The sequence below is a fragment of the Homarus americanus genome, unplaced genomic scaffold (assembly GCF_018991925.1).
Source record: "Homarus americanus isolate GMGI-L3 unplaced genomic scaffold, GMGI_Hamer_2.0 scaffold25827, whole genome shotgun sequence".
In the NCBI taxonomy this organism is placed as follows: domain Eukaryota; kingdom Metazoa; phylum Arthropoda; class Malacostraca; order Decapoda; family Nephropidae; genus Homarus; species Homarus americanus.
Window position 1 is genome coordinate 5,062,814 of NW_024738300.1, and position 24,045 is coordinate 5,086,858.

Sequence of the window (24,045 nt, forward strand, 5' to 3'; positions counted from 1 at the left end):
TTGGCTCTGATGTGAGATCTCATTTTAATGTTTGGTTTGATAGTTAAATCACGGCAATGAATTGATGGCCAGTTATTTGGCTATTCTCAGGAATGTGTTAATGCTTAACTTCTGGTCTGACTTGAGATTTAAATTTTGGTCTGATTGAGTGAATATTCTAAAGTTTGGTGGGGTTTTATTTATGTCTTTGGTTACTTAATTTAGCTCTGACTTGAAAGATAAGTTGTGAATGGTGATTTACTGCTGTGTTTGTTGTGGAGCCCAAAGTTTGGTTTCAATTTAATATTTGAAAGTTGATTACGAGATTAAAGAGCCAGGAGGATAACAGTTAGAATTAATCCAAAAAATTTAAGTAAAAATTTAAAATGTGAATGATGAAGGTAAATAAGTAGAAATCCTAATTTGTTTGTGCTCTTTTCATTAAAGTTTATTACATTATTCTTACTTTTCTTGTGGTTATACGTATACCGTTTCTACATTGCGTATATTTAATGGTTAATTAATCTGCCATTACATTCAAATGAAATTTTCGTTCTTTCTTGTATGTGCTTCTAAATCTCGTCAGTGAATATATTTATTTCGTAGACTTTTTCGATCTGTAGGATTTGATTGGCCTCAGTCAAACCTGCGCCTGGAGTGTTGCAAGTACGAAGGGTTTATGGAGATGGCGGTGCCTCTCCGCCTGTACACTTGGCACCAATTATGTCTGTCTGCGGATATGGCCAAGGACGTCCAGTACATGATCTTTGACGGCCAGGTTAGTCACCAACTTTTTAATTATATAAAGACACTTCCTTAATGGATAAAATATGCTGCTTTTCCTTCAAAGACAGATGAAAAATATAAGTAAATTTTCAGCACCAGGTGATATAATGATGCCTAAAATGAAACTTACGCGTTATGAAATTTATTTATAAAATATCTTTTCAGGTGCATCAGCAGTTGATTCGTCGTCCCGGGGTTACACGTGAAAAACTTTACAGAGTTCGAGGCGGTGGTCGCTTTTATCTGGGAAACAACTACAACCCGGCATCTGAACTTATGGTCATCGAGACCTTCCATGGTGACCTGGCAGACTTCAAGTTTTACGATGTTGCTTTGTCCGTCGAAAACCTTAAGGCTTTTGCTGCTTGCCAACCAATGAATGATTTACCAACTCCTCTTTATGAATTTGATGTAAATATGACAAATTTAATGCCAAATGGTGACATCAACATATATCAGATGGATCTTGGGGACATATGCACAAAAACACCTGATCTAAATATGATCATACCCGAAAAAATTAATTTTGACACATCATTAACTATGTGTGGCTTCTTCACTGGGGGCATCATAGTACCCAATAATGATGAGGAAAGTGTAGCTATATATGACAAGTACGATGATTTCAACAACTATTGTGCAGATAGCTGGGGAACCTCGTTTTGGTTAGGCCTGAGGGCAAACCTAACAAGCAGATGGTGGACAAAAGTGTCAAACGGGAAACCTCTAACATGGGCCGATTTCGCCACAGGTTGGAAATACCCCACCGAGGAATACAGGTGCATGGCCTTTGGTTCCATTAACTTCAAGTATAAGTGGTGCGCATCACCCTGTGACATCCTCCAGTGCCCCATATGTAATTTCACATCAATCCCTCAGCTACACTTACGTGGACTTTGCGAGCTCTCGCAATTTGATCGCTACTACTATCCGTATGATTACTATAACAAAAAGCCAGTATTGGAAGGCCTTTTCTTGAGCAGAATGACTTGGATTAACGATACTTGGGTGATCAAGAGCCGCCTGGAAAATGAAGTGGAGGCCCGGATGAGCTCGAGGAACGCCGACGATTATCCCTTCGGTCTACATACTTGGAATGTGCAAGGCGACACCTGTACTCAGGAGCAGGTATGTTACTAGCGCATGCTTGGGTCTTCAGGGTTTGATGTTTCATTAGGTATTTTCGTTAGTTTCTCCCCTCAATATTTGTTTTTTTTAAATTTCGTTTAGATTTGCTTCACATCGGTAAAGATCAAAGCTGAAGTATTTGATAAAGAAAATATCTGCTAACTTATACAAAATATTTGTGTGTGTGTGTGTGTGTGATGCAATTCCTGCTTAGGTATATGAAGTAGGAGCACCTCCTCTTGACCACCTGCTTCCACTCTCTCTTGAAGAATATAATTATGGGAACACGAAGAAATCCCCAAGACCTCGTGAACAAGACAGACAGATTAGACTACAGCAACTACCGGGGGATATCATTTTGCCCAGAGCCGGCAAGTCTCACCGAACTTCTTAACAGACTCCTCTTTGGGGTAGAAAACTTCCTCCTGGACTCACAATGCAGATTTAAACCACTAACATGATCTTTGCTGCCCGCTAGATACAGGAGAAGAGCAGAGAACAACGTTAGAGCCTATGATCTAAAGATCGAAAAATGTACGTTTACCCCGAGTGGGGCAGGCAACCACCTGCACTACGCACGGAGGTCTAGAATCCGTTCACCCCACTTCATCTAAGTTTCAATCTTTAAATCAATTTGCCATACCCAAGAGGCCGCGTGTGTTTAATGCATGTATCAGCTACACCGAGATGAGGTGCAGGCAGCTGGGCACCCCACCCTGGGTACATTACCGACCGGGGGTACACGTACACGTACGTTTGGGCTTACTGTATACCTGGCCTTCATTAGGCTTACTAAGGCTATTGACTCATTCAGCAAGGAAACAGTTTGGTTATCCATCAAAATTATTCACGATTCTGAGGGAACTCCAGGACTCCGCAAAACTACAGGAAGATCAAAGACAATTTTTAGAATGGTCTGAAAAATGGCCGATGAAATTCAATGTGGACAAATGTAAAGTACTCAGTATAAGAGATGTAAACAGGGAAACCAGATACCAGATGAACAACGATGTTATAGAGAAATCCGACTGCGAGAGAGACTTAGGAGTAATGATAACTAGAAATTTTATGCCAAGTAAACGATGTGTATTTGCTCGAAACAAGGCGAGTAAAGTACTTGGGTTCATACAAAGGAGTGTTAGTTACAAGACTAGCGAGATCATCCTAAAACTATATCTTGCGCTTGTGCGACTTCACTTGGATTTCGCAGTTCAATTATGGTCACCGTATTACAGACTGGATATAGAATCCATAGAAAGACTTCAGAGGAGAATGACAAAACTAATCCCGGGCATTAGCAACCTTGAGTACAGAGACAGGTTAAAGCAACTAAATTTGCACTCCCTCAAGAGCTGTGGAGTGAGGGGCGATATGATCGAGGTGTATAAATGGAAGTCAGGGCTGAGCAAAGGGGACATTACAAAGCTACTCAAATTATCCAACCAGGAGCGAACTCGTAACAATGGTTTTAAATTAGACAAATTTAGATTAAGGCGCGAAATAGGTTAAACTTTGGTTTGGAAATAAAGTAGTGGACGAGTGGAATAAGTTACCAAATACCATCATTAACTCGAATACGCTGGATAGCTTCAAACGTAGATGGATATATAAGCAATAGGGGTTGGGTATAAATGGGACTGCCCAGTATGGGCCAATAGGCCCGCTGCAGTTTCCTCCATTCTTATGTTCTTATGTTCTTAAGTCTATGGAGCAGGAGGTCTTAAACTAATCCACAGTCTTGGGCCTTCTGGCTAAAGAGTGGTTGTAGTGGGGTGAGACACGATGAACAATACAAAAGCCTTGATCACATTCATACTAATGGAATAGTGGTGACGCAGTCACGACTCGCCTGGTCTCTTATTTCCTGTAAACAAACACTGGCATGGGTTGCCTGAGTAGTCCTAAAGCAAACCCTTGACATATACATGGGAAATGATTAAGCTACTGCATGCAAAAAAGTGAATACAATCTTAATATGTCAGCTATCTTGCCATTAAAGATAAAGTGTTGTGTTATTTCACACACAGTGTGCTTGGACCTGTCCCTAAAAGGATCTATCTTCACACAGTCGAGGACGTAGTATTCGAGTGTGTGGTCACATGTTTGACCACACATTTTGCATTTAGATTTGTTCACATTTGCTTTAGGGATATACTGCCAGAGGTACTTATATCCTAACCTTAGTCTAGCGGTTATATCTTGTAATCTGGTGTTCTTGTTACTTGCTCCATATACATGTTTCACTTGATACATCTCATCATGGTAAACAATGGGTTGACTAATGCCTGTTTGCACTTGTCTGATTGCATCAAATTCATCAATAAGTTCTTTCCTAATTACAGTTTTGAGGGTTCTTTTTGATAGACCCATATTGTATTCAGCAGTGACTTTGTTAGACGCGAGTTTGGCGAGGGCATCAACTCTCTCATGATTTTTGAGGCCACTGTGAGAGGGATCCACAGAGTTTGATCTTGACACCCCGATAAACAAGGTACGCATATTTTTATCTGGCTTCGGAGACAAGCGCGTGAAAAATTAAGTTGCATATCTTTAACTTCACTTTTGTAACCCTGAAATAGTGCAGCAGCCCTTCTGTTAGTGATGCAACTACTTATCCAGTGTAACAGACGACCTCCTATATCCATTTTGGCAAGTTCATACAATATATGTTGCCTATTGGCAATGTCAAATGCAGCCTTTAGGTCAAGAAATGTGGTGTGTCTGTGTCTTTCATCACCATATACAGCTAAAAGTGTACTGATGCAATTATGTACACCCTTACCATGGGTGAAACCATTTATGTTTGGGGACATGTGTTCTATGAGTCTATATAAGAATCTTCCATGAATCATCCTCTCAAAGGGTGGAACTGGGGTTTGGGATTAAGACTGTCTGAGACAGGTGCGAGTAGGGTGGTGCTCTTCTTCTGTGCTCTCCACTTAACTGCCTTCACTTATCCCAGAGTTGTTTTCTTGGCGTCGCAATATACAGTATGGATCACACACTTCTCCAAGTCATCGAGGATCTCTTTTGGGGCTGGGAGCTCTATGCCACACGATCTTAAAAGGTCACGTGCCTCTTTACAGCTTCTTGCTAGTGCTGTAGAAGACAGAGCTAAGATCGCATCCGTTGTGTTTAGGAAATGGAATGATGCAAGCCGTTATTTCCTCGTTGCATAGTCATCGAGCGGTTATGAGCTGCGTTATCCTCTTCGGACATAGCACTCCCAATATCTGCATAAACCTCTAACCAGAGGACGCTGTAGACGAAAGCATTGCAGTGTAAGCCTCTGCCTTGGAACAAGCAAACTATGGTGCAGGCTGGCCTGTACTGAGATTCTTTGCACTGACGCCAACACAGTAGATGATTTCGACAACAGATGTGTCTACAGCGCTCTAGAATCCAGCCTGCAGAAATGCCTACAAGCGAATCTTATTGTCTGCTTTGCCCAGGAGAAGATGGAAGTCTTTGATTGCAGGAAACTTAACTTCTGACTTAGTGTAAACATTACTGATTCCTGCACCCTTCTGTCACAGCATGCGCTCACAGTCTTTGACTGTGTGTTTCTGATTGTATGGGTCATTCACGCCAATGATCCGCTTGCTTATTTGTGTCTTGTCAGAACTGTGTACACCACCTTATCTTTATAATCTCCAGGTGTACTTGTTACCGTTGCCCGTCTCTCGATCTTCAGTGGTTGGGGCGGCCAAGAGCCAGATTAGGCCCTTGTCAATGATTGTCGTATATTTATCACGTTACTGTATTGGTGTCATCGTGAGTTTCTTTTGAAACTTGTTTTTCTGCACCTACCGCATCGTGCCTCTGGCGTTGAAGATCGAAAGACTCTCCTCTGTCACGAGATGCTGTTCAAGTCTGAGAGAATCACTCTCTTCGACTTGTCCAAGAACGGAAGCCATGGCTTTTGTTTCCATTTGCTCTGTATTTCCTTTCATATTATCATTGTCTGCGTTTTTGACTTCTTGGGTTATAAAGTTTTAGTGTTTGCTCCGCATGACTCGGTCATTCAGCGACTTTGCCTTGGAATAAACTCTCTCTTCTAAACACGCTCCCAATTTCCTCATGCTATCTTCCTTTGCAGATCTGAAGTCAGCACCGAGTGTTTCTGAAGCTGGAATTCCTGACTGCAGTGAACGAAGTGTCTAGTTGGTATGATCAAACGGATCGCAATTGAATTCAGTGAGACATACACTGAGATCTTGAACAGCTTGATCATCTGTCTTGATTTGACTCGCCACGGAATCGGCATACTTCATTTTAGCATTTTTTTTTTTTTGCGATCAGCATGACGATGCACGCTTGCCTTGTCCTCTTTCGGTTTGCGTTATTCATGTTACGAGTGATAGAAAGTAACTGTTTTTCGATGGATTGTGATTTTTTAAGATCTCGGAAGGCATGTAATTTGTATAAGGGGAAATGAGACCTCAAAACAAGAAAGAAAAAATAAATCCCTATCCATTTCCCCATGCTGAAATTAATAACCATTTTGGGTCCTAAGTTATACCATTTTTTTTTAACATGGCCTACAGCGGCTATCTCGGATTTGGAGGTCAAGATAACCCTAAACCAAAAATTGACCATCCCATCAGATTTCATACTTCAAAATTAGTGGAAAATTACCCCTTCTTCATGATTCTAGTGTATTTAGTTCAAGAGTTATCAACAGTCTTATGCCTGAAAAGACCACCAGCGACCATTTTGAAATTCACGCTCCAGCGGGGCTAGCCCCATATTTCAGAGGTACATAGGAGCTAAATCTTTTCTAAATACTGCACTCCAATGTAAGCAGATCAATAATAAAAAAACGGTAAGAACAAAATGGTCATCGGATCCATGAAAATGACTCTACTATGATGAAGATATCAGTTTAACCGGTGAGGTGGACATCCATACCAGATGAAAGAACTTTTCAACAAATGACGCTTCCAGGCAAGGACAAAGATGTTGGCCCCTTCCACCACAGAACTTAGATGTAGACGACCGCACCTCATTGTTCACACTGAATATGACCTACAGAAGATCCTCAACACTTCCGGGGACACTTTTACACGTTTCATCCTCGAGGTGAATGTACGCAAGACACAGATCCTGTTTCGTCTTCCCCTTGCTTCAGTTACACCTTCACGCCACTGCAGACAACGGTAAGGAGATCCAACGTTGATTCATGCGTGCTTCACAGGGCTTTAATAGACTGTAAGTATCTTCAGCTCTGGAGAATTAATGCTATATTTAGCTGACAGGAATTAGAACTTTCAGTAAAGCTACTCGTTTATCGAGCCGTGGTCCTCCCTACCCTGCTTTATGGCAGCGAGACATGGATCACACACACAAGAAAAACCTGGAGGTGATTTACAACCGTAGTCTCCGATTTATCTGCCGAGTACGCCAGATCTTCGCTGACACCTACTGTAGGAACAAAGAGGCTGACATTTTTCACTCAAAATAATTTGGATAGACCACTACCAAGGTAGCAACTTTACTACCACTTAAAGAATGCTAAACGTAGTGCTGGCTAGCAACGGAGAAGGTATAAGGACAATTTTAATGCAAACTTGAAAAAGTATCAAATGACACTCGCACCTAGTAAACCATTGCTTCCAACTGTGACGTTTTGAGAAGTGTCGCACGAGAGGATGCTAAAACCTAAGAGGCTGTTCGACTACACGCCGAAGCGCACAAGTACCAGCGTTTAAGAGACACGGATGCCGCCCTTTCCATAATAGATGTAGCCCTCAACCCTTGCAATTTCTTAGAACAACCATGCCGAAGCCGTATTGACCAATGAAGGTGAAACCATTGAAAATTCTTGTAATTTTGTCATCGCTGGATTATCCTCATATGCAACTCCGAGTGACAACAAAGAGAGAAAGAGTGCGTGCGTGTATGATAAATTTTAATTTATTAGTTGTAAACATTACATAATATTACACCCATTTAGGGCTTATGAAATATTAAAGAAGACGAACACTTCACTAAGATGGAACGACGCTTCAATGAAACCAAAGGCTAACTCAGTGACCCAGTCAGTATAACCTGCATTTAAGATAAAGAAATTACCAGGGCCTTCAAATGGCTGTCACACAGAGAAATTATAAATCTTTCAAGATGTCTTGTTAACAACGGAGCTGTAAGATATCACTGATTGCTCGTAATAAGCTACATATACCCACCCTGATTTTGTCTAAACAATATTCAAATGTGTGCATTACTCGTTATCACATGCCCTTGGCATTTTAATAATCTCTTTCCTCTTCTAAGACTCCATGCACGTACTTATAATGCAAGAGAAACTGAAGGAATTTCCCCGTGTTAGAGATTAGTATAAGGGGAATACTATTACAACAAGAAAGGTTCCTCACTTTAGACACATTTATTACTTGCTGGAAAGATATTCTGCAGATGTACTGTATGTGGAAACTTTATGTCAAAATGATGGACATAACAGTGCCAAATTATCTTTTAAATCTCTTAAAGTTTTGATAAAAGATCCTTGCTGCTTATGCCTTGATACATCTGATTAACACAGCTAAAACAGCCAGATTAATCCCGCCAGGAACTCCATTGTTAGCTCAACAAAATCCACTAACCTTGTGACGGTTCTGTTAACTTTGTGGAGAGTTTTACTTATATGGGTCAGATTGTAGCTAAAAATAAATAAAAATGTAATGATAGCAATATTATTGATCAGTTTAGTGTTTTCATTGTGGTAGAAAATTACTATTCCTTACAATGTCGTGCACTTGTCAAGTTATTGTGAAGTGACTGTAAATTGTCTGGATGCACTAAGAAGGCCCAAACTGCTCAGTTTAATGCATACGGTGAAGACATCTAACAGTACACTGATTGTTACACTGATGCAAAGGTGTACTGGTTCTCCGGGTTTACTGGAGGTGAGAGTGCAGACTTCAGCCACCGTTATCAATGCCTGTTTTTATGACTTTTTATCATATAAAATACTGCTAACATTATTATTACTGTATTTCATTATTATTATTAGTAGTAGTTCTAGTAGTATTAATAGTATAGTAGTATGAACTGCGCTACAGGATTTGTCTGAATTTACTACAATCAGGTACAGTTGTTGCTGACTTCGTGTGAACCGTCTGACTTCACATGCAGTGACGGGTCATGCATCAAGAAGATCAAACGCTGTGACCAAGAGGTTGACTGTCCAGATAACACGGACGAACTTAACTGTGATGTTATCAAAATACCTGAGGGATATTCAGCACAACTTGCCCCACCGGCAGTAGATTCCCCACAGTTATCTCTACACATCTCGCTCGACATCACCTCAATCAGGGATTTTAACATCCTGGGATTCATGGTGGCAGTTGACATCATTCAAAGTATCAAATGGAAAGACGCGAGGCTCATCCTGAGGAACCTCCGCCAAGGAGATTTTCCCAACGAAGCAAAGGTTAGTGTGTGTGTGTGTGTGTGTGTGTGTGTGTGTGTGTGTGTGTGTGTAGATATGTGTACTATCTTTGTTGCCTTAAGCTGATAAGAAGACAAATTAAGTGTACTTAAACAGTATATCATTTGTGTGTTGTGTATTCTAGAGCTTTGATAAACTGTGGCTGCCGGACATCCTGGTGAAGGATGGGACCTACAGCCCTACCGATCTGCAGATCAGACGAGTGAGGATGTTGGTGCGCCGAGACGCGAATTCTCTGCCTGATGATGATTCCAACTATTCAGAAGGTTTGAAAAGTGTCCCATTTGCTACCCGCTTTCGATCTTTGTTAATGTTTATTAATGTTGCCGTCTTTCCTCGAGAAGGAAAGTCAGAGAACTAAGAGTGATCTGAGTGTATGAGTCTGTTTTGTCTGTGAGAGTTTCAAATGACGTGAAAGAATAGGATAATAAGGATAATACAAGAGGAAAGTGGTAGTACTGTACAGTGAAAAAGTAGTAACGATAGTAGTTAAGACAATTATGAGACTTGAAGACTGTGGTTCAGAAAGTAAGGTTATTCGTGAAAATGGTGGTGGTGCAAAAAATTGGAGAAGTGGTGTGGTTAATCTCTTATCTGCAGCTTGTTAACCAATTGTCGCATAATGAGTCCTCGTCAGTATCTTGAAAGTTTTGACTCTCGTGATGCTTTCCAATATAATCTTATGACAGGTGAATTTCACACGATGTTTATTTGTGAAACACTGAAGTTACTTCCCACTTGGTGCAGATGAACTGTACCGCGGGATGAACAATACTGTGAAGCTGGAGCAGCAATACACAGTATCAGCTATGTGTCAGTTCCTTCTTCATGCCTACCCGTTTGATTCCCAGAAGTGTTCTATAGTCTACTCCATCCCAGACCAGTCGGTGGGAAAAATTTTACTGCTTCAGGTAAGTTGAAACTCACTTGTTGATTAACCGTGTTGGAGATGTTGAATTGAATTGAATTGAATTGAAACATTTTATTTAGCCAGAAAAATACAGATACAGAGTGGATAGATATAACAATATTAACATGGCTGATCCAGTTCAGAACCTGAGCTCTCTTTGAGGCACCTGATATATACTATACATTTATCTTAAGGAAGTATTATGTACCATTTAGTATCATCTGGAAAAGTACAATAGCATGGTGGTAATAAGTACATATCATTATGTTACCACGGTTATCACATCAATATTTATTTATATTATTATTTATTATTTTTATTTATTATTTATTTATTTATACATACATATACACATACATATACAGTACATACATACACACACACACATATATATATATATATATATATATATATATATATATATATATATATATATATATATATATATATAATCAACCAGCAAAGAATCGAACCCTCGACCTACTGGGTGGGACTAGGTTCGACCTACTGGGTGGGACTAGGTTCACGGCGCCATCAGCTCGATGAACAGGCTTTGTGTGAAATATAACAGAGTCTAGAACTGCTTTTAGTGTCCTTGTGGCCTAGCCGGTAAACGTCCCCTAGTCCCACCCAGTAGGTCGAGGGTTCGATTCTTTGCTGGTGAGGTCGTTGATTATATGTTCAAAGTCCGCGTGTTATATGGACTAAAAATGAAGTATATATATGTACCTCGCGTTTCATACCAGCTGGATTCGGTAAAATGCTACTGACACCACATACGAGGCACGGGCAGTTTCCCAATGAGGTTCACGGCGCCATCAGCTCAGTGAACAGGCTTTGTGTGAAATATAACAGAGTCTAGAACTGCTTTTAGTGTCCTTGTGGCCTAGCCGGTAAGCGTCCCCAAGTCCCACCCAGTAGGTCGAGGGTTCGATTCCTTGCTGGTGAGGTCGTTGATTATATGTTCAAAGTCCGCGTGTTATATGGACTAAAAATGAAGTATATATACATATATATATATATATACATATATACACATATACACACACATACATACACATACAGATATACATATAGATTAGAGTGGAATTTAAAAAACATAAGTATAATGGGGGAGCAGTACAACCTGGGTTGTGCAGAAATAAGGTTGAACAAGAGGACAGAGCTTTCAGGATTATGTCTAGTTGGCAATTATGTGTATTGCAATGGTAATTACTTATATATTTACATGATAATTTCCGATAAAACGGATTTGGTGGTACAATAAAAGCAGGTACTGTAAATATAGTAAGTGTTACAAGAAATATTCATACTTTGACAATAGATATTTTTTTAGAGATGATTTAAAGGAAGGGAGCGTAGTCTTTGCTCGGATGGGTGGGGGTAAGTTGTTCCATACCTTCACGCCATGATATTTTATGGAGGTCTGGGACTGAGAGGAGCGCATGGGGAGTGGTCTTAGTCGCTCTGGGTGCCTTAAGTTGTATCTCTGATTATTCTGGAACTGGAAGTAATTATTGTCAAGCAAGTGATTGATAGATTTGTAAACAGAGAGGGCACAGCAGTAAGTGTTAATATCTTCGAATTTTAAAAATTTCAATATAGCAAATTTTTCGTTTGTGTGATCTGTTTTTTTGAAGTAGGTCATTGTCCGTACAACTCTCTTTCGTGCAGTAACCAGAGATTGTGTTTTTGAAGACCCAGAGGCCCCCCATAGTGTGTGACAGTGTATCAGGTGTTGGTAAACTAGATCATGATAGATTTCTTTCATTGCTGTGAGAGTGAGTGACTGTCGAGTGTGATACATGATACCGCACTGTTTATTGATTTTACTGTGAATGGCTTGTATGTGGTTTCTCTAGTTAAGTTTCTCATCAACAATAACTCCGAGGAATTTGGTATTTTGTTCGCAATTGAGGACTATATTACCAAGGTACAGGGGGTTTAAGTCTGGAGGTAAGTTTTTTCTTCTGTGAAAGATCGTGTAGTGGGTTTTCTCAAGATTTAGGGTCAGTTTATTACGTATTACCCAGGTCCCGACTTTAGTTAATTCAGTGTTCATAGTTCTCATCAAGGAATGGAGGTCTGAGTTGCTGGCAAAGAGATTACTATCGTCTGCAAATAAGTTGTATTTTATGAGTGAGCTGGCGTGGACTATGTCGTTTATGTACAACAAAAACAGTACTGGACAGAGAATTGAACCTTGGGAGACTCCATACAAGATTGGCGAGGAGTCAGATTGCTAATTCTAATAGCAGACAGACTGAGTCCTGTTGGACAGATATGAGGTAAACCAATTGTGGGACAGGCCCCTAACGCCGTAATGTTCAAGCTTTGAAAGGAGGATGGTATGGTCGACAGTATCGAAGGCTTTAGAGAGGTCCAAGAATATACCGACTGTGAACTGACTGTCATCAAAGGAATTTAAGATGTCATTAGTAAAGGATAGCAGAGCACTCTCAGTTGACCTTTTAGCTCTAAATCCAAACTGGGAGTCTGTAAAGATGTCATTGGCATTGCAGAAGGAATTTAGTCTGTTACATGCTAGCTTTTCCAGTATCTTACTTAAGGCTGGGAGGACTGATATGCCCCAGGGGCGGTAGTTCTTGAAGAGACCTTTGTCCCCAGATCTTTTATATGCCGGGTGGACTTAAGCAATTTTCAGTTTATCAGGAAAGACACCACTAGTGAAGGAGGAGTTACAAATGTGGAGGAGAACAGGTAGTAATAAGTGGGACACTTTTTTAATGATGCTCATTGGTATATTGTCTTCGCCTGCTGCTGCATCTTCGGACATTTTTTTGATGGCCAGTAATTCATCTGCTGTGACAGGGAATAAGAATAGTTCATTTTGCTGTCTGTTTTGCAGGTAGGCTCTAAATTCCTCATTGTGATCAGGGATGCTCTCTGCAAGATTTTTGCCAACATTAATAAAATATTCATTGAAGTGGTTGGCAATGAGGGAGGGTTCTGTTATAACTGAATCGCTTATCATAAAAGCTGAGTGGGGAGCCGAAGGCTGAGTGTTCCTGTTCTGAATAGAATTTATGACATTCCAGGTTTTCTTACTGTCGCCTGATGCTGACTGGAGCTTATTTGTATAATAGTTACGTCTGGCATTTCTAACTGCTTGAGTTACTCTATTTCTGATACTTCGGTAAGCATCACCGAAAGTTATGGGTCTCTTTGCAAATTTCCATTGGAGTTTGTGTTTTTCCTTTATCATTATCTTAATTTCGCTTGTGATATAGGGTTTGGAAATGGATACAGTTTTCACTGACCTAGTCTTGAGCGGGAAGCATTTATCAAGGCAAGCATTGAAGATGCTAGAGAAGTTACAGCTGTTCACGTTAAGGTTGTTGGAGGCATAGACAAGATCCCAGTTCGCATTCATTAGGTTGTTTTCAAAAAGGAGCATGTTGTCGGCGCAGTAGTCTCTGTATTGAATTGAGACTCTACTAGACCTTCAGGTCTTGTGGCTGTTTTATACATGGCAAAAACTGGGAAGTGATCTGAGATATTGTTAAAAATAAATCCACTTGCTAGGTTGTTAAGAGTGTTGCTAGTCCAGATATGAGCTATCACAGTGGCAGAGATGGCAGTTACTCTAGTGGGTTTAGTTATAGTGTTGAAGAAGAGTTTAGAATGACAGGTAGCAAGAAGGTCTAATACTGAGGTGTCGGTTTCTGATTTTAATAGATCAAGGTTGAAATCTCCTGTGATGTAGCAGTCTTTCCTCTCTGAACTTATGACAGAGATAAGCTCCGAAAATTTATCAAGAAAATTCCTTACATTAGTGTGGGGTCTTCTGTAGATTATCCCTACTACGATATTTTGTGTGTCGTTACGTAATTCAATGAAAACACTCTCCATGTACTCCTCCTGAGCCTTTAAGTCATCTCTTACAGAAGTGTCATACTTGATATCAACATATAGGGCGACACCACCACTGTGTCGTGACGTGTTGACGCAGTGTCTATTGTAATTAGGAATGTTATACAAATGGTCAATATCGTTAGTGAGTTTGGTCTCACAGAATCCAAGTACATCAAATTTGTGGGCAATAGAAGATAAACACTGATCTAAAAAGGTATCTAGATGAAGGGGAATACTGCTGATGTTATGGCTAATCAAGGAGAAGGAATGAGGTAGTAGGAGACTAGAACTAAACTCGGGAGAGTCAGGAAAGTAATAGTTACAGTTGGGGTTGGTGTAACCCAGTGAGTTTTGTAGAAAGACATCAGGATCGATATGAGGGAATATTGTGTCGACACCATGGGGAAATGGGGTGTAACACTTACGATCCAGCACATCTAAAGGAATGACATTATTGTGGGGACATTGATACTGATTAAGGAACAGTACAAACTCAGGGTCACTGAGGTGTGAAAAAGGAAGATCTAAGAACATTATAATAGTGGGGGGGTAACGTACTCACAAGTGCTACAACCAACAGAATTAGGATGACTGTTGAGGGTGATTCCCAGATGGAGTGGGAGGTGCTCCTGTCACTCGGGTTTGAGGGTTGCTGGTTTCCACCACAGAGGGTAGACGTGTAGTACTTGAGTTGGCCGACAGGGGGAACTCGGTAGGAGAGAGTTCTCGGGGCTTTGGGGGTTGGTACAGCGGGTGGGTGAGTGGGCGGGTGTCCACTTGCGGTACCGTTCTTGCCTCGCAAGCGAGATGTCACGGGTTCGATTCCCGGGCCGGTGGAAGTTGTTTGGACTTACTTCCTTGCCCCCATTAGTCCCTGTTCACCTAGCAGTAAAGTAGGTACCTGGTGTAAATCGAAAATTGCGAATTCGTATTCAGGGAAAGTTGTTGGAGCTTCCAATAACTTCATGACATAAAACCACTGACTCTTCAGGCTTCTACGCCCTTGACTCTTCAGGCTTCTACGCCCTTAACTCGTGAGACATAAAGGCAAGCATGAACTTAGCATGCTTCCCTGTTGGGCGCTGTAAACGCTTCTGCGCTTCACCTTACACAAGGATGTTAGGGGGTGCCCAATAAATATTAAAAAAAAAAAAAGTACTTAACTGCCTCGGCACGTAGTAGATCTAACTCAACCTTTTAACACCTTCTCGTGCGGTACTTTTCCAAAGTAACAGTGTGGGTGATCGTTTTCCAGGTGAGTGTTAATCAGACACTTTTTAGATTAGTCTTGATAGAATCTTCTTGCCTTTTCCGTAGCCCGCCAGCACTACGTTATTCATTCTTTAAATAACTGTCGAGTAGCTGATTTGGCAGTCTAATTTCGTCCAGGCAAGTATAACGTGGCCGACTCCATAGCCACACATCTCTTGTCGCTAAACTTTGCGGAAGTTTGGAAAATGGTAACATTGGTGTATGAGTGCTGAGCTGGAGAATGGCTGCAGTAGAGTTGATTTACAAGGAGAGACAGATGAGAAGCTGCAACTGCCCATTTTGGCTCTCCATTTTACTGATATAGTGGTGCTGGTATCGGCAACTACTGGTGTGAACAACAGCTGCAATGGACTGTCGATAACCCAATTTGTTCGGGTACATTAAGCATTGCCATCATCCAGCGTTGTTGGAAAAAATAACACACACACACACACACAAATAAAGAAATAATCACTATTTTTTGCTTTCGCGATATCGTTCTCAGCAATGTACTCTCCCCCATATTGTTCTCTAATCTCGAGCTTCCTTGAGAACCGATCCATGGTAGTTGTTGTCGAGGGATCGATCTCTCGCTCTTTCTCTACCAATAGTGGTGTCCCACGGGATTCTGTTGTTTCACTTACTCTTTTCCTTCTTTTTATCAATGATTTATTTCACATAACGACTAATTCTATCCATTCTTACGATAATGATTCTACTCTTCACTCTTCTTCACATTTTCCCCTTCCCCCTAATTCTCAAACTAGATCTGTTTCTAGAGCTGATATCATTTCATCTATCAATGCGGATCTGTGCAGCATCGTCCGAATGGGGAGGTAGAAACTTGGTTAAATTCAATAGTAAAAAAAACTCATTATTTACCTATTACGCTTTCCAAAATAAAGATTTCCTCCAATCACATTTCAGGATGCAATCATTCGACCAAATTTTAAAATAGATATGCTAGGCTTCACTATTTCCTCTAATATGTCATGGAAGCCACATATCCACAACATTGCTAAAGCTGCCTCCCAAAAGTTGGGAATGCTGTACAGATGCTGTAGCAACTTCACTCCTGAGCAGTTGCTTAAAGTTTATAAGGGATTAATTCGACCTAACTTGGAGTACTGCTCTCATATCTGGGGTGGCTCTTCTTCTGTCCAACTATTAGATAGGGTGGTATCAAAGGCATTTCGTTTTATTAATTTTCCTCCTTTCGTTGATAATCGCTCTTCCCTTTCTCTTGACCTCAATGTTGCTTCACTCTCTCTCTCTTTTACAGGTACTTTAACGGGCAATGTTCGGTGGATTTGGCATCCTGTGTACCACCGGCAAGGCCGTGGGCTCGTAACACAAGTCTTGCCCGTGGTGCTCACCGTTTCTGTGTGGATGTCGGTCACATTAGTATAACCCGTTATAGTACCTCCTTCTTTCCTCACACAGCCAAACTGTGGAATGCTCTGCCTTCTTCTGTGTTTCCATACTCATACAATCTGCCTCACTTCAAAAACTGGTTTTCCGACATGTTCGTGGTGTACAGTACATTAATATAGTCCTTTTCTCTTTTATTTTTAATTTCTTTTTACTCTTAGTTTTCACCCCCATAGGCCCCGATGTGGGTCGATGACCTGTGTCCGGGTGGGCACTTCCCTGTGAAAACAAAAATAAATGAATAAAAATATATCTACTCTCACCTTCATTGTCACAAGATAACATTATCTTAAAAGGTAATATTCTTATAGGTTATCGAATAACATAAACAAACAGTTTCCTTAGTTTCCCGCACCGTAAAACTCGGACCCAAGCTTCTTCCTACTGCTCTCCATACAACCTACAACCTTCGCCTGTTTCACTCTTAATTAAAGAATCTTGTTTTCTTTGAAGTTCGACCTTATCCTTCTTATAATTCTAACTCTATCTTCATTTTAGAGAGCTACTTTGTGGCTATTGGCTACCCCTTCCACTGTAGTCCTTAATTCAACTGAACAGAACTTCACACTATCACTCATTACAGGAGGAGGTGAAGTTCACAGGGGAGCGGCGGCTGCTGGAGTACGAGCTGGTCAACGAGACGCTCACCGCCCATGGTAACATGTCTGCCGCCGTCCAGGTAGATCATACTCTATGATTGTTGTCCAAAGTGACGGATTTAATGAGTATATCAACAGAGAATAAGATACACACACACACACACACACACACATTCAGTGAAAAAAAAAGCTTGTTATTCAACTGAAAAATTCGGCAAGGTAAAGAGATCAGTGTTTTGACCAATAAGGAGGATCAAAATGATGAAAATACAATACTGCAACGATGCTCTGATGATTATACATAGCGTTTAAACATATTCTTATTCCCTGCACAGATGTCAGGGAGCCGTGTATAACTTCTATAACTTTACGGGTTCCATTGATGCTTCTCCTAGGGTTCATTTGTCTGTTGTGGTAACAGTTGGTTTCCTTGTCAACAGCTGCGGTTGGTGTTCCAGAACCAATATGGTTATTACATCGGCAACGCTGTGGTGCCCAGCTTGCTCATGGCCACCATCTGTTACCTCACCTTCTTCTTCGACCTCGACGACTTTACGGTTAGGATATATATATACATATGTATATATATATATATATATATATATATATATATATATATATATATATATATATATATATATATATATATATATATATATATATATATATATACACATATATATATATATATTTTTTTTTTTCTTCCCACGGTGATACAAGCTTCGTCTTCAACTTACTGAGATTTACTTTATCACAGGATCGCATAATGGTCTCACTGACGTCCCTGCTGGTGCTGGCGGCGCTCTTCACACAGACCAGTCAGTCCATCCCTAAGACCGCCTACCTCAAGCTTATCGACATTTGGTACGTCACCCTCATTATCGCTGACTTCCTCATCATCGTAATGCTTGTGGTCATCGAGAACCACAGGCTGCATGAGTCAATCACAGGTGACTCGTCAAGCCGTGTCTTTCATAATACACATAAGATCACTCCTGTAGAGTCTGCTGGACATCTCACACCCGCTAAGGACTTCGATGACAAAAAGAATGGATCAAGTACAGCCAGGAAGATGAACACAATATCTAAGTGGTCATTCCCAGTGTTGGCAACAATAGGATGTTTCTGCTGGATACTGCTACACCTCCAGGCGGCCCCGACCTCTCATGGTATATATGCATAACCGTTCACATACTTGTAGTTTCCGTACATGGGTAATAAATGTACAGTAGATTATGCATATCCTAGAAGAACCAGTGCAATATTGATGCCTCTGCTTTCCAGTTCAGACCTTCCGTATTCTTTTCCCAATCACCATTAATATTTGGAATAAACGGATACTGCGCGGATTCAAACTAAGTAATGACCATAGTCGGCCATGAAAATTTTTTGAGCTAACAAATATATTAAATAAAACCTTACGTCATTCAAGTGACCAGATATATTCTTCTTCTAATGAAATAATAATTAATTCTAGCATCATCAAAACTGTTACATAGTATATATCTGTTAAATAGCTCATTTAAAAGTTAGGAAAATAGTGAAAACATATGAAGATTCTACAGGCTGGGTCGCTTATATCACGAGCCCTTGAGCCCTTTACAAAATATAATTGTTATAGCTTCTCAATAGACACTGAAAATCCGTTTTATCATGAATAATGTGCTTGGGCCTCTGGTAACTTCTCTCACTTTAGAAACAGAATTCGCAGAAATTTCAAACCGACATTTAAATTTTAAAAGTCGGGCTTTGCAAAAAAAAAAAAAAATGTAATATGAGCGAGACTCCTGACCACCATGGGAAGGAAAGTACAGGGACAAGGTATTCTCTCTCTCTCTCTCTCTCTCTCTCTCTCTCTCTCTCTCTCTCTCTTGCCTAACAGCGATAACTTCAAGGTAATATTTGTAAACTTCTGGCTGGTCATAGGCGATGATGTAGATCAGCCTAATACATATAAATTAATAGTAATAGAAAACCTAACCTAACTTAATCTAATTTCGATTAAAATTTTTAAAGCAAACATAATTATTGTTCTTATACGAAAGTTATCCCTAATAGCCTAATTTTAATTAATTCGACTCATAACAGTTCACAATTCCATCTGCTCCGGTCTGCCTCAAGAATTAATAGAAATACTCCTTTAAAAGTTTATCTGAATACGAAACTGGTGTGAACATCAGACCAAGAGTGTATATGTGTAGACCTGTGAACTGTAAGGCCTGTGAGGAGTGGTACTTGCCAGTACACCGTCCCACTTAAAAGTAATTTGCTTGTTGTTATTTAGAGTCCCGTTGTTATTAGCAAGATGACTGAGACTGTCGATAATATAATTGATGTCTACCTTAGTTTCACGTCTTCCATAAAAGGGGGGCTAATTATACACAACACTGGTGTGTATGTACAGTGATAGTTACAAATCTTCTTTACATTTGTACAGATAATTAGGCTGGCCCCATTATCTAGTACTGAAGAGATCCCGGTGTGAGTCGCTCTTGAACTGAGGCAAGCTCCGTGTTAGGCGAGCTCATACTGAGGCGGTTCAGTGGTAGATGTCTACTCTATGGGGTCCAGCCAAAGACTAACTAAGGGGCCCGGCGTTTTGCCAAGCTCGCTACTAATGTGATCTATGAGTCAAACTTCTAGAAGGTTCTCGAAGGAGGAAGTAGTCACCTCTGTGAAATGTCAAGCCGACCACAGGTCAGCGGTGTTTACATTACGTTTAAAAATAACCGGCTGGAAATGATCCCGTTGACCCATGAATCACTCTTAACTGGTGGTGCATTCTCTATATACATATATAATTATCTAACTATCTAAAATACTTGACGCATTGCAAGTGTGAAGCAAAGTATCTAATTACTGAATATGAGCAATCAATTCAGTGTTCAAAGAATTCCTTATACTCAGAGGGAGAGTTGCATCATACTTCGACACTCAGGTAACTCAAAACATCCCTGCAACTGAAGCTGGGTGTTTTGTCTTACGCCAAGCGCTATAACCTATGAACAACCTTTACCCTCTACAGGTCATTGAATAATGAATGTTCATAATTATACATCCGTGGTTGTAAGTCGGGTTACATACGTATATGGGTGTGAACCCATGGATATGGTGTGTGTGTGTGTGTGTGTAATAATAATAATAATAATTAACGGTTTATTGAAAAAGTTCTGCAGCCCGAAGGCTGAAAATATACATTGGGCATAAATGACTTATTACATACATTGGTGGTTTAACAAAAGCCTTCATTAGAGAAAGGTAAAGGAACATACAGTGAACATACAGATTATTGTAGGTGTTGAACAGCAAAAACGTAGTGTAGTAACTCCCTCCCAGATGGTGTTAGGAGGGACCTCACGTGGTGTAGTAGTTCCCTCACAGATGGTGTTATGAGGGGCCTCACGTGGTGTAGTAATTCCCTCACAGATGGTGTTATGAGGGGCCTCACGTGGGTAGTAATTCCCTCACTGAGGGGCCACGTGGTGTAGTAATTCCCTCACAGATGGTGTTATGAGGGGCCTCACGTGGTGTAGTAATTCCTTCACAGATGGTGTTATGAGGGGCCTCACGTGGTGTAGTAATTCCCTCACAGATGGTGTTATGAGGGGCCTCACGTGGTGTAGTAATTCCCTCACAGATGGTGTTATATGAGTGAGGTGTGGTTCCAGGCCTTCCTATCGTAGACGGATTAACACATCGCTGGTAGTTGGGTCTCACGGGCCGTTATCACTGGGTACCTGGGACCTCACTGTGTGAAAGGTCAACTTGGGTACCACTGTTACTGTTGAGTTGTTCTCACTGACTTAAGCACTGTTCACCACTGTTCACCTCTGTTTAACACTGGTTCCATTTCTTTCCTAAATGAAATAGTAACTTCTGGCGTGAACTTGTTGATATTCCGGTGGGGAGGAGGGTTCAGGGGAGGGAGTTGGTATGGGCCAACATAACAGTTGACCTGGCTGCTCCGAGAGGAGCGCCAGGTACGTCTTGACCCTTCGGTGGTCAAGGATGTAGTGTGTGTGTGCGCGTGTGTGTGACACGGCGCAAAAAGTTGTGTATATACTATAGCTGTATTTTTAAGAATAAGTAATACATACAGTTTACAGGAATGCATATAAGTCCTGCATCACAAGGAATATGAACAAAATAATTATTCAGTTTATTGTTCAATATTGTTCAATAAATATGTAAGCTTTAAAAAATTTCAGCACTGATATTAGCACGTTTTGTCCCTCAGCTCATCAATGTACCTAGAGGTCTATTGATATAAACGACGGATTTCAAGAGTCCCTACAGGAAAACAAAAAAAGATGAAATAAGTGAGAAGTCCAGGGACCTGGGCTGGCACTCAGCAGGACCTTTCAACCCGATATCCCAATGGTGCATACCTTATGCGCCACCTTGATATATAATAAGTTGGTATCGTCTCTTAACAAATGAGAATTATGTGTGAAGTAATCACAGCGCCTTTAAATTAAAGGTATAGCACACATCTCAGCACATCATAATATGAACACTCAGTAACCGACTCTTCATTACAGTCATCAATAACAATCATTGTTGACTTGAGGACCGCTGGGAGTGACCCAATCTAGTCCTCTTTTCCGGAAATTTCGGTCACTCCACCTCCGGACGTGTGTGTTCAGTCATATTCGGGCAGCATCTTGTGACAGTAGCAGCATCTGTTGACTATCACCGTCTAATGTTCAAAACAAAAACTAGAAGCTTATTCATTATTGCATAATTATACAGTGTGGTACTTTGTGATAAATGTGTTTGATATGTGACAGATTTATTTATATACGTGAGTGATTTTAATATTCTAACCTTTATTATCAATCTGTTTTCTTCTTACTCTTCTTTGATACACTTTGAAGTATGACATTTACCTAATATTTGTCTTCTGGTGACAGAGTTCAATGTTATAATTTTCATCAAGTGAAGAACCGACTAGAGCGCTGTAAGTATTATTTATATACCTGAACGAGATTTACTAGAACTTACCTCTTCTGTGTATGTTTGATTATAATAAAATGTAATTCTGTCCTATAGCAGTGAATGATAAAGTCTGAATTTTCAATCAGAACATAATGGCTGACGTAAACGTTGGCTGGTCCGCGTCTAAATTAAAGGTTGTGAGCATGACTTGTTATGGTGTAAACTGTATAATCATAAGCTTTAGGTTTATGTGTGTTACTTACATTCTGGTCTATACTTTATAATCGCTTTAGATTATATTTCTTAGATGTAATTCACGTCAAGGGAATTCTCTACACATCATGTCTGACTCATGATATATCCCTCGTCAAGAGTGGCCGCTGACTAAGGTAAAAACAATAGCAAGGAAAGATGTTTGTGGTGGCGGACAAGAATATATACTGTAGGTGCATAATAATGTTTATGTGTTAGTGTGGTTGGTAGTGCGTGTTACCTCAAAATGTGCTGAGTCATCAAATTTAAGTTTTCTTCACTTTTATATCTTATTTTATTAGTTTATTTATATACTGTATTCGTATAAATCATATACTATATACTAGTATATTAAACTACTAACATATTAATCCTCTTATTGAAAATGTAAAAAGTGTGATAGACAAATTTTATTTTTGATTAAATGATTGGCAGGTGTTTCATTCATTTGCCAAACCAACAAACACTGATTAAACATTAGTAAACAACTTAACGAACTTAGGTAACGAAATTTCTCTATTCGATGTCCAGCGATACTCAGTGAAATCATTTGAAAAACAAAATTTCTATGTGCCAAGATACATAAAACTAAAAAAAAAAAACTAGCTGGGGTACCCAACGTTGCCCGAGTTTGTTCTATATTACAAACTGTGATCCTGCACATCACAGATGTCCCTCTTCAACGTAGGAGTCCCCCCTCAATTTAAATATTCGCGATCATCCTCCGGGCCATTTATTTACGCCCTCATAAATCACAACTTGTAACATTTACCAGGTGGCGCCGGCGTCCAAGTAGCACTTACCGTACGACAACTTCCATTTATGAATATCTGTTTTCCCATCGTTTCGCTTGTGGTAGAAGCGGTACCGCTCTTGCCTCGCAAGTAAGATGTCACGGGTTCGATTCCCGGGCAAGTGGAAGTTGTTTGGACACTCTTCCTAGCCCCCTTGGTCCCTGTTCACCTAGCAGTAAAGTAGGTACCTGTTGTAAATCGAAAGGTTGCGAATTCGTATTCAGGGAAAGTTGTTGGAGCTTCTAAACTTGAACTGACACAATCCGGAGGAGTGGTGACCCGAGGATCACACACCCAACACAGACAAAACCAAATACGTGCGCTATTCGGTAACCAAATAAACGCAGTCGTGTAAAGCCACGGCACTATCTCTCCCACTACAATTCCCTTCCTAACCTCCTGCTCCTTCCTCTGTCCTCTTCCCTGCTCTGCCTTTCGCTACCAACAACTTTTGGAGCTTCTAAACTTGAACCATCGTTTTTAATTTTGTACCTATTTTAATGGGTTTGGGTTATGTTATTTTGTTTTATCATTTGCGGAGTTAATAAATCATTGGGTTGGGTAGGAGGGTGGTTTTATAACATTATATAAGTGCTGGTGCAGAATGGTGTTCCTACCTCTGGCAGGCCAGTAGGGGCACAGGTC

The 24,045-nt window shown here is 40.4% G+C and overlaps 1 protein-coding gene across 2 annotated transcripts in view; it reads left to right on the top strand.

The window, feature by feature from the left end:
* Positions 1-24,045, top strand: part of LOC121874013 — a 32,705-nt gene that overhangs the window by 5,599 nt on the left and 3,061 nt on the right. The window contains exons 4-11 of one of the 2 annotated variants that reach the window (XM_042377891.1): positions 603-757; positions 931-1,893; positions 8,984-9,331; positions 9,474-9,615; positions 10,097-10,260; positions 17,401-17,496; positions 17,857-17,973; positions 18,174-18,585. In XM_042377891.1, coding sequence (XP_042233825.1) covers positions 603-757; positions 931-1,893; positions 8,984-9,331; positions 9,474-9,615; positions 10,097-10,260; positions 17,401-17,496; positions 17,857-17,973; positions 18,174-18,585 — 2,397 coding nt within the window. Of the gene's footprint in view, positions 1-602; positions 758-930; positions 1,894-8,983; positions 9,332-9,473; positions 9,616-10,096; positions 10,261-17,400; positions 17,497-17,856; positions 17,974-18,173; positions 19,219-24,045 lie in introns of those variants that run through there. The other variant, XM_042377890.1, reaches the window with a different exon arrangement.